Here is a 12,500-nt window from a genome sequence, read left to right on the forward strand (position 1 = left end):
AAGAGTTGTGTAAAACTGTATGTGAATGATACAATGCAAGCTATATGAGATTTTGTAATTATAAACGATTGTATAGATAGTATGCGCTTGACTAAGAAGCTCATAACATTGCCATCCGGAAGTATAACGGACCAACACACAAAACTGTGTGTATCCATGAACGTTTATAGTCAGGTTAATACAGTTCAGTGAGCATAACTCATAAACGCGGATGGCAAAAAAAAAAAAAACAATAACAAAGGCCTGTATGACGTCATCTTCGAACTATCTATATGAGATTTTGTAATTATAAACTATTGTATAGATAGTATGCGCTTGGCTAAGAAGCTCACAACATTGCCATCCGGATGTATAACGGACCAACACACAAAACTATGTGTAACCTTGAACTTTTAAAGTCTGGTTAATACAGTTAAGTGAGACTTACTCATAAACGTGGATGGCAAAAACTCATAACAAAGACCCGAGTCACGCCAACTTCGTTCTATCAATAAAGGAAAATTCCTATAGTCAGCCTTTAATAAGATAATATAAGACACAATCAATAAAATTTGATTGGCAAACTGTATAGTAAACAGAAATATATAATATTAAGGGTTTCTTGTTCTTTTTATTTGTATTCCAAACGAATGTGGGGCAGCGTGGCTCAGTGGTACGGTCTTTGCTTCCTACCCGAAAGGTACCGAGTTCAATCACCCGCCGCTGCGTTGTGTGGCCTTGAGCAAGTCACCTCGCCCTAGCTCACTTTGCGGCGCTGCTCTGCGGCTGACGCCTGGGGTATTCCAGTCTTCCCTTGGAATAGACCCTAAAGACAAATTTCACCTTGGGGATGAATAAAGGGAATTTTATTTTATTTATTTATTATTATTAATACAGTCAATTGCCGTTCTCTAGAAAAAAAACACGTATTCAAAATTTTGGTCAGGACGCTGATCCTTCAAATATAAATCGAGTTAAATCTAATCTAATATCTACTAATACTTTATTGCATCCCAAAAAAGGATATTTTTTTTGTACAGACGTGTTATAATTTACATAGTAGAATAATTAGATAATAAATCAAAGAATATGTCATAATATATATGTCTATATATATATATAATATATATATAAATATGGAGTGGTTTCACAACCAGATTGTCAGGTTGTGAAACCACTCCTTATTTATATGTTATATGAGTAAAATGACCCTCATTTTGACAAAAACTCTCAAACCTGGGACCTCCAACTCAGCTGTAAAAAGGTTCAGGTGTCTACAAAATATAATATTTTAACTTAACCTTCATGATAAAAATAAATGTCTTTTATGACTTATTTTTATTCTTCTTATCGTTTGTAATTGAAGGTTGACGAGATACAGTAGAACATGAAAGTAACGTACTCGGAAATAACGAGAACTCGGAAATAGCGAGTAAAATCTAAATCCCCGTTTTTTCCCCTTATTTGAGTCAATAAAATTAGCATGAAAGTAGCGAGTATGAAAAAGAGGTCAACTCGGAAATAACGAGCATTTCCTGCCCCAGCCTAGGACTGCGAACGAAGTAAAGCAAAACAAGAGACAATGACAATTTAAATATTTTTAGCCTAGCCTCTTTTCTTTTCTTATTTTTCGTTACGAGTAATATTACATAGTAGCCTAGTCTGTAGTAGTACATAATAGGCGAAACAAATTTGGGTGGGGGTTGGGTTTGTGTGCGTGTGTGTGTATTGGGGGTGGGGGTCAATTATTCACCCAATGTGGTGCCACGCGAGGTAAGCACATGTCAACATGCCTCACTTCGCAGCATTGGTCAGCGAGTAGCATCGTTAACGAACGACACGATCAGCGAGAGAGGGGAGTGTGGAACCATTATTTCAATGGGTCAGTGATATAGTGATGCGCTTGCTTACCTCATCAAACATGCCGAGTGCATACAAACACTCGCGCGCACACGCACACACACACACACACACACACACACACACACACTTCTATGTTCTTGTTTTTTTTCTAGTCATGATTTTACTTGAAAAAAAAAATACAAAAAACAACAAAAAACCAAGCATTCTGCCACTTCTGTGAAGAAATTGAAATAGGGGCGACGGCTTTTACTCGAATTACACACTGAGGGGAATAACCAGCAATATTATAACCTTTCCTGGCAACTCGGGAATAGCGAGAACTCGGAAATAGCGAGTAATCAGGAGTGGACCCGTCGAACTCGCTATTTCCGAGTTCTACTGTACTAAGCTGTTAGTAGCTGTGGACTCTTTTGTTGTCGTTGACTTAAGAAGGGTTTTGATCCCCTCAAATGTCCACTCAGCAGTGATTGGGTAGCTGGGTATGTTAGATCTGGCGGAAAGTACTTTGTGATAGACTAGCTTCCTATCCAAAGGGTAGCAAGCTACTCCTATTGTCCGTTTCACGCTATAGAAACCGGGATAAAATCCGGCAACATGAGCCGAATAGCTCTGAAAAGTCTTCTATATTTTTTGTAATTGAAAGTTGACATTTTTGCTTGGCAACTATTTCAGTTAAGTCATCATCATTCCGAGGCAACATTATAGACAGTATGAAGTTGACGTCACTCACGTCTTTGTTATTGCTTTTTGCCATCCACGTTTATGAGTAATTCTCACTAAACTGTATTAGCCAAACTATAAACGTTCAAGGTGACACATAGAGTTTTGTGTGTTGGTCCGTTATACTTCCGGATGGCAATGTTATGAGTTTCTTAGCCAAGAGCATACTATCTATAGAATATTTGACCAATAACGGGAATAATGTGTATTTATTTACCCAAGATCGAATCATTGAGGTTATGAAGTGTTTGCTGGATGTCAATAAATTACAGATCTCAGTCAGAAAATCGCATTACAGAACTTAATTTTCCTCCAGGAATAAATCATAAAATATGAACTGGTACACATTGATGGAATTTTTCCTATGATCAAATTATACAAATAGTTCATTAACATTTTAAAGGGAAAATAAAATCATTAAAAGATAGTGCGCGTCAATGAAATACACTATTTTCCTCTGAAGGTGACGCCTATCTGTCAACAATGATCATTATCAGTTAACATTTTTTTGTGAAGATAATTTGTATTCTGGCAAACGCCAAAATAATTTATAAACATTGCCTTGCGTTTTCTTGAGTGTGAAAATGTATTCATTAACACCATTCTTTAAAATGATTCAGAATAATATCCAATTCTTGGAAATTGTAATATTTGATTTAAATTTTGATTAAAATTTAGACTAATAAATGATGACAACTGCTGGGAAATACATTTTCCCCAGATGATAATTTTTAAAGAGGATTGACAGAATTTATCAGATAGAGAGAGAGAGAGAGAGAGAGAGAGAGAGAGAGAGAGAGAGAGAGAGAGAGAGAGAGAGAGAGAGAGATAAAGTGAGTAAATATGACTCGTGTATAAAGAAACAACACAAAACAAACATAATTATTTTTTTTTTTTAGATTTAACACAAGAATTTGTTGATATTTGTTCAAAATTAGTCAGTTACTTAGCTTATCTCTTTGCTGGCCAGGCGATTTGTGTAAGGATTATTACGTGATTAACCGGTAAACAGGCATAGGCTAGGAAAACACACATTTGTGGGGCAGCAAGGGCTCAGCCGTACGGTCTTTGCTTCGTACCCAAAAGGTAAGGAGTTCAATCACCCGCCGTTGTGTTGTGGCCTTGAGCAAGTCATCTAGCCCTAGCTCACTTTGCGGCGCTGCACTGCGGCTGACGCTTGGGTTATTTCAGTCTTCCCTTGGAATAGCCCTAAAGACAAATTTCCCCTTGGGGATGAATAAAGGAAATTTTATTTTTTATTTATTTTAAAGATTTGGTCAGAAAACTCCTTCAAATATCGACCGATTTAAATGACCCTCATCTTAGCAAAAACTACCAAACTAGGGATTTCGCGAACTTTCTGGACATAATTTTAAACATTTTTTTTTAAATTGAGCTTTATATAGTGCAATATCCACTAAATGTGCTCAAAGCGCTTTACAAGGGCTCCCTGGTCAACAGCAACATTTAACATGTAGGACGGGACATGACGCCTGTTAGGCGATATTACAATTTTTCGGACAAAGACAACGCTGTTAACGGCCAGATACTCATTTTACACCTGAGTACGGTGAGAGAATGTGAGTAAAGAGCCTTTTCCAAGGACTCAACTATGCGCCGAGCGCTAGGCTCGAACCCATGACCTTCCGATCCGAAAGCGAGTGTCATACCACTAGACCACAATATTGTCTCATCAGCCGGAAAGCCTGGGTACATCTGTCGTACTCTGGAAAAACACTTATTTGAAAATCTGGCCAGAGAAAACTCGTTCTTCAATTATCGATCGATTTAAATGACCCCCATCTTAGCAAAAACGCTCAAACCTGGGACGTCACGACGGGTTCGAGTCTCGCTCGGCGTATAGTAGAGTCCTTGGAAAAGACTTTTTACTCACATTCTCTCACCGTACTCAGGTGTAAAATGAGTACCTGGCCGTTAACAGCGTTGTCTCTGTCCGAAAAAAAACATGTAATATCGCCTAACAGGTGTCATGTCCTGTCTTACATGTTAAGTGTTGCTGTTGGCCATGGACCCCCTGTAAAGCGCTTTGAGCACGTTTAGTGGATATTGCTCAATTTTAATTAAAACATTTTTTTTTCGATGACTACGATGTTACTTGTGTGCATCTGTGCGAGTGTGTCTATGTCAATATTGTATTGTTATAAATGTGTCACCAAATGATAAATTGCCACTTTTTTTAGGACAATAAAGATATTATTATTATTATTATTATTATTATTATTATTATTATTATTATTATATTATTATTATTATTATTATTATTATTATTATTATTATTATTATTATCATCATTATTATTATTATTATTATTATTATTATTATTATTATTTTTTTATTATTATCATCATCATTATTATTATTTATTATTATTATATTATTATTATTATTATTATTATATTATTATTATTATATTATTATTATTATTATTATTAAATCTCAAATTCTCTGTGTTCCTTTTCCACTCTCACCCAATAGTAAATCCACAGTCAACTCTGCCCCCGTGTATCGGATGTCTTCATAGTAGTGACTCCAAAATTCCACAAACAAATAATTCCTTTCGGTCATCATCTGACTGGGCTTGCTGTCTGACAACACTCTGAATAGAAATGATAAAAGGATAAAATTATTTTTTAAATAAATACAAAAAGCTTGAGCTACTATAGATAGTTCAAAGATGACGTCACTCTGGTCTTTGTTATTGTTTTTGCCATCCGCGTTTATGAGTAATGCTCACTGAACTGTATTACCCTGACTATAAAGGTTCATGGATACACACAGTTTTGTGTGTTGGTCCGTTATACTTCCGGATGGCAATGTTATGAGCTTTCTGAGCCAAGCGCCTTATGGTATCTACTACTGTATAGTCGTTAATACACATCATACTAAACTTGCTCAAAGTAATGACTCTTTAGCAAGTACGCTCCCTGACCAACAGCAACACGTAACATGTAGAACGAGACATGACGCTTTTTAGGCAATATTACAATTTTTTTCCTAACAGAGACAACGCTGTCAACGGCCAGGTACTCATTTTACATCTGACCGGTGAGAGCCTTTTCCAAGGACTCCACTATGCGCCGAGCGAACGAAGCTCGAACCCGGGACCTTCCGATCCGAAAGCGAGTGTCATACCACTAGACCACATAGCCGTAAGTTCCGTCAATCTCCATCAAGCTGCAACTATTTTGGATTGGATTAAATTTGATTGGATTTAGTTTTAATTAGAGAATATATTATTATTTCAAAACACACAGACCAAACATGTCGGACAAACAGCAGCGAATGATACAATAAATATATAAAATATAGACGTAAATTTGGATCACATAATATATCGAAACAATTCGAAATCCGGCGCTTTGACCTTTGACCGTGCTCAGAAAACAGACAAAACAGGCAGAAAAAATATATTATGCAATATTTAAATAATGAAATAAACTTGGACATAAAAGCAATTTTATCATGAAGGAGATCTGAAGTCTACAGAAAAACGATCGATCAAAATAAATGAATTTGATTACAGATTCAACATATCACAAATAGAAATCATTCTCTCTCTCTCTCTCTCTCTCTCTCTCTCTCTCTATATATATATATATATATATATATATATATATATATATATATATATTATATATATATATGAGCCAAGGTCAAAAGGTGCCAATTTTTTTTCTCAAAATAAAAGTGACATAATAGTCCATTCATGTTTCTATATGTGTAGCAAAAACCCTGTACTTCATGAATCAAAGGCCCTTTAGATAACTTTAAGGTCTAACGCAGCATAATATCGTCAACAATGCCTTTAGGTTGCTGGTGTCACCTGTGACCGGTGACACCAAAAATGAGACAAAAAACTCAATAACCAAATGGTTTTTGTTGAGTATCAAACTTTATTTAGTAAGTTATAGACAAAAAGACACAATCAACAACAATCATAGTACAATAATATTACCAACTATTGGAGAAAAGGTTGCTTTTTGGTGTCATCGGTCACAAGCAACATAGAATGCAAATATATTATTTCATAAAAACATTTTTGTGCATTAACAACAACAACAATATTGCATATGCTTATTACCAGCAATGTTCAGAAACTTTTGAAATAAAATGTTAGGAAATAATGTGACCAAAGCATATCTTATTTAGCGACATTGTGTCACTTGTGACATTAGACCGATGACACCATTACTTATGTCACAAGCAATACCAAATTGCAATTTCGACAATATATCATTAATTTCAGTCAAACCAGTGTAATAACCACAGTTAAATATGGAATTTAATAATATTTCAGAAACCAAAGACTTCAAAAATAGAAATCTACATGGAAATTAGAGCATCTGAATGTGACTTGTGACATAAGACCGGTGACACCATTACTTATGTCACAAGCAACACCAAATCACACTTTCGTCCATAATATATCATTATTTTCAGTCAAAAAAGCAGAATAACCTACTCTAAAATGAAATTCAATAATATTTTAAGAAACCAAATACTTTCAACTTGGAAATATACTTAGAAATTAGTAATACCATTGTTGCTATTACTTTGGTCAAAATCGGCATTAGAACGCAATTTTGCCTCAATAAATCAAGAATAGCAACTGAACACATGTAATATAGCCTGTTAAAATGTAATTCAATGACATTTCAAGCTTTGAAGAACATGAAAACAGAAATACATTAGAAACTTCAAACTTAAGTGTCACCTGTGACATTTTAACCAATGACACCAATGGTCACAAAAAGTACCAGAAGTCACACAAACACTAGATAAATATCAGCCATGGTAATGAATTCATGTAACCATACCGTAACATCCGCCCTCCTGCTCAAATCTGCTAGTTTCTAGTAATTTAGTGTGTTAATAGTAAATCAAATCAAATTTCTTGACAATCCTTCTTTTATCTGGATTCGTCAAAAGCTTGAGTTTTGTCTTTTTCTTGATTGATACAACCCTGAAGCATAAAAAATTAGAATTACAAGGAAATAATTAATTGTGTCAAAATCAGTCTTATGTGAGATGTCATAATATCATATTTGTAAACAGAATAACAGATGAAAACATAATTTTTTGGTGGCACTTTGTAATATCCAATATCAAGTGTTGCTTGTGACAATGTAAAATAGCGATGACACCAAAGTTCAACTTACCTTTTCTGCCTGGAGCCACGCTGGAAAGGCAAATGAAAGTGCTGCACTTCAAAGACTGGTAAGAAGGGTGGATCAAAATTGCGAATCGCCATTTAACGAAACAAACTTCCACGTGTTCACGCATGCCGTGTTGCTTGTGACAAATGACACCAAAACGAATAAACCTCAATATCGGCAAAACGATATACATTTACTCCAAGATTTGAATTCAGATAGTAAATCTATGCTTTTTTCTCATAATAAAACAAGTTATAAACATTAATCATGAGCTTTAAAGTTTCGTGTCGAGACTTAGTATTGTGCTGTGTTTGATGACACCAAAGGTCACAAGCAACACCAACTTTTTAAGAACTCTATATGAAACTTAATCAGATATGTAATATACTGCAATTGCGTTTAAAAGTAAATTTTGACTTTATACTATTAGTCAAATTTAAATCACGTGAGCTAAAACATCACATTTAATTTCTACATGATTTCTAAAAAGGTGATGCGTTGACCTTGTTTTAAGTACATGCCAAACAGCATTCAAATTTGACTTTCAAGTTGTTTATTTTATATCCTGTTGAACAGAGTATGTTGAGCTATCTCATTTTATCTCTTCTTCATATTATCAATTGATTACAAGCATTAACCCAATGAAAACAGCCCATAATTAAGTAAAAATCAAATTTTCTTAACACTGGTATCAGGCGGGCACCTTTTGACCTTGGCTCATATATATATATATATATATATATATATATATATATATATATATATATATATATATATATATATATATATATACAGTTTTCCAAGAAATATCGTCATGACAAGTGGGCGGAGCTAAAGCTTCCTAACAATCCCAATCGTCGTCTAGTCTCTAATCGGCCCCGTTTGCGCAAATTCAGTAATATTTATACTTCAGCAGCCATAAGAGCCCCTGCGATGGTTCACCACGTTGTCGTCGTGCAGGGGCTTTCGACTAAGAGTGATCCACAACCAGCATCCGAACGTCGATATTGTCTCTGACTCATCGTACTCCCGGATCCACAACTCCACTGCAATGAATACACGGACCACATCATTTTGAAGTGCCCCAGCAACAGCACCCCCAGGCGGCTACCAAATGGTTCATGAGGCGGACAGTGCTTTCGCGGATTGGGTGAAGCGAAACAACGTGGAGTTGTAGCCATACGAAACTACTACTACTACTAGCCATAAGAGATTTGGGTAGTTTGTCCCCTGGGATGACGCCATTCTTGGTTCGATGTCAACATTGCAGCAGACTGAAGCTTTGAATTAATTGTTAATGAAAGAATGGGAAATGATGAGGTTGTAAGTAAGTATTTTATATGATTTAGCACTTCGGGTGGTGGTGGTGGTTGAGGAGGAGTAGGAGGAGGAGGAGGATGAGGAGTAGTAGGAGGAGGAAAAGGAGGGAGTAGAAGAAGAAGAAGAAGAAGAAGAAGAAGAAGAAGAAGAAGAAGAAGAAGAAGAAGAAGAAGAAGAAGAAGAGGAAGAAGAAGAAGAAGAAGAAGAAGAAGAGAAGAAGAAGAAGAAGAAGAAGAAGAAGAAGAAGAAGAAGAAGAAGAAGAAGAAGAAGAAGAAGAAGAAGAAGAAGAAGTAAGGAGAAGAAGAAGAAGAAGAAGAAGAAGAAGAAGAAGAAGAAGAAGAAGAAGAAGAAGAAGAAGAAGAAGAAGAAGAAGAAGAAGAAGAAGAAGAAGATAGAATCCGCGAGCCATATTTACCGATACGGGTTGGTCCAGGGATGGAACCTCTTCACATAGAACTTATCATTGTGATGAATACTGAATTTGGTGAAGGACAGACGAAGTCGACTCCGAGCAGGAGCCTGAAACCAAACAAAATTTAAGCCAACAAAAAACAAGCAAACAAAAACCAAACAAAAACAACGCTCGCTAAGCTTATAAGAATGAGATATTTCATTTATAAAGTGATGTTTTGATATACAAATAAAAATATAGATAGTATGCAGATGACGTCACTCAGGCCTTTGTTATTGTTTTTGTCATCCGCGTTTGTGAGTTGTTCTCACTAAACTGTATTAACCAGACTATAAAAGTTCATGGTTACACAGAGTTTGTGTGTTGGTCCGTTATACTTCCGGATGGCAATGTTGTGAACTCCTTGGCCAAGCGCATTCTATTTATAAACGTTCATGGATACACACAGTTTTGTGTGTTGGTCCGTTATACTTCCGGATGGCAATGTTGTGAACTACTTGGCCAAGCGCATTCTATCTATAGATAGTTATTAGTACGAGTCATTGATGTGACCGAGCAGTTTAATAATGACACATTTTAACTTTTTCACTCTATAGATAAATTGGTAGCCAGATGATATTGTTAAATATTAATGGTAATGTAAACGTTTCTATTTTAGTGGTCGAAAATTATATTTTGTCCGGGTTTTGAGAGGGGTAAAGGGGAGAGTGCATGATATATATATATATATATATATATATATATATATATATTAGAGAGAGAGAGAGAGAGAGAGAGAGAGAGAAGCTAGATACATAGGTGGATGGGTAGAGAGGTATATAGATAATAATAATAATGGTATAGATTTATAGTGCGCCATACATCCCTTCATCAGGAGGGCTCTGGGTGCATAACATAGATTAACTTAATCATTAAGCCCTAACACAGTACACGAACAACGCTAATTATACAAATAATCAAAAGAAAGCCTGTCGGAATAAGAATGTCTTTAATCGACGTTTGAATTCCTCAAGTGAAGACGAAGAACGTATCTCAAGTGGTAGTAAATTCCACAACCTTGGACCAGAATACTGAAAGGCGCGTTCACCAGCCTTCACTCGACAGCAGGGTGTTTTCAATTTGAGGTCGTTCGTTGATCGAAGCGATCGCTGTGGGTTATATCGTCAACGAGGTTTGAGAGATATGGTAACAACAAGAGATGAAGTGAGTAGAAAAGTGCCAGAAGACAATAGAGAATAAATTTTTTTCGCGGCGGTGGTGGGGTTTGAACCTGCGACCTTATTCGTACGTCAACTCCGCCTGGCAGGTGAGAGCGTGGCTCTCCCGTGAGAGCTATCCACGAATACATTAAAATATTCGTATCAAACTCAGGTCATTTCTAGAGCTCTCTCTTACCCACTTCTTGAGAGATATGCTGAGCTGGTGCCGAGCCCTCCCAGGCATTTGAAAACGATAGTTGAAGATTTATATTTAATCCGCTGGTCCACTGGCAGCCAATGCAGCTGCTGTAGTAATTCGGGAGCTGCAGTTTTCCTGTCTTTCTGCAGTACAACGCGGGCTGCCATGTTCTGTATTTTCTGGAGTTTGTTTATTTTGTCCTTTGTGAGACCAACAAACACTGCATTGCAGTAGTCCATTTTCGGGAATATCAAAGATGTTACCCGTTTGTTGCAAGTTTCCCTATTAATAAATAGATAGATATATCGATAGATGAACAGATAGATAGATAGATAGATAGATAGATAGATAGATAGATAGATAGATAGATAGATAGATAGAGATAGAAGGGAGAGAGAGGGGAAGAGAGAAGGAAGAGAGAGAGAGAGAGAGAGAGAGAGAGAGAGAGAGAGAGGGCCAGAGAGAGAGAGAGAGAGAGTTAGAGAGAGAGAGAGAGAGAGAGAGAGAGAGAGAGAGAGAGAGAGAGAGTATGTCATTGTTTGACAGTGGGGAACTTTGTGATAAATAACGGGTAAAATTGTATGTGTATAAATTTCATATTGTAATTATTCGGTAATTAAATTAGGTTTTTGCCAGCCGAGATTCAGTTTTTACTTCATCACAAAGAATGATTAGTCAAGGAATTGTGTGTGTGTGTGTGTGTGTGTGTGTGGGTGTGTGTGTGGGTGTGGGTGTGTGTGTGTGTGTATCTAGATGATGTTGAATTTGTTTTGATTAATTTTGTTGTCTCTCAAAAGACAACAATACATTCCTTTCCATCACAAGAATGATCTGGGGATAATGGGGATTTAGATTGATTGCATTCACACACACACACACACACACACACACACACACACACACACAATTGACACATTGCTAGGTGTGTAGTGTGTCTAGAGTCCAGTCAACGCCGATAATCTTCATTACGGAGAAATGTTCTATGATTTTTCTTTGTTTATTTTCAACAATAGTGTAGATCTATGTCAACCTTCTTTTTATTTTTTTTAAACACAACAGCAAGCCAAACATTCGAAATATGATTTTCAAAATTGCGCAATTTGCATTTTTTCTAACCGAAATCGTAAACAAATAAGTTTATAAAAATGTTTTTTTTTTTAGTATTTGGCCTTGAAGGTGCTGACACAGAATCAGATATGTAGGTCATAGATGAAAAGAACAAATAAAGTGATATCACTTTAATTATGACCTAGGCACGAATTAAAACTTGGGCATTCTAGGCATCAGTGGCTTGCCTAACATATCTATATAATGTGTCTATCTGTAGTAGTAGTAGTGGTAGTAGTGGTGGTAGTAGTAGTAGTAGTAGTAGTAGTAGTAGTAGTAGTAGTAGTAGTAGTAGTAGTAGTAGTAGTAGTGGTAGTAGTAGTAGTAGTAGTAGTAGGTAGTGTGTAGTAGTAGTAGTAGTAGTAGTTAGTAGTAGTAGTAGTAGTAGTAGTAGTAGTAGTAGTAGTAGTAGTAGTAGTAGTAGTAGTAGTAGTAGTATAGTAGGGTAGTAGTAGTAGTAGTAGTAGTAGTAGTAGTAGTAGTAGTAGTAGTGTAGTGGTAGTAGTAGTAGTAGTAGTAGTAG

The 12,500-nt window shown here is 36.1% G+C and overlaps 1 protein-coding gene across 1 annotated transcript in view; it reads right to left on the bottom strand.

The window, feature by feature from the left end:
• LOC144963874 (uncharacterized) overlaps nucleotides 1–12,500 on the bottom strand; it is a 91,888-nt gene that overhangs the window by 40,010 nt on the left and 39,378 nt on the right. The window contains exons 15-16 of the mRNA XM_078897822.1: nucleotides 9,476–9,579; nucleotides 5,052–5,179 (exon numbers count right to left, since the gene is read on the bottom strand). Of these exons, the coding sequence (XP_078753948.1) occupies nucleotides 5,052–5,179; nucleotides 9,476–9,579 (232 nt within the window). The remainder of the gene's footprint in view (nucleotides 1–5,051; nucleotides 5,180–9,475; nucleotides 9,580–12,500) is intronic.

This window comes from Berghia stephanieae, chromosome 2, assembly GCF_034508935.2.
Source record: "Berghia stephanieae isolate SIO BIC M18660-M18661 chromosome 2, UCSD_Bste_1.3, whole genome shotgun sequence".
NCBI lineage: Eukaryota > Metazoa > Mollusca > Gastropoda > Nudibranchia > Aeolidiidae > Berghia > Berghia stephanieae.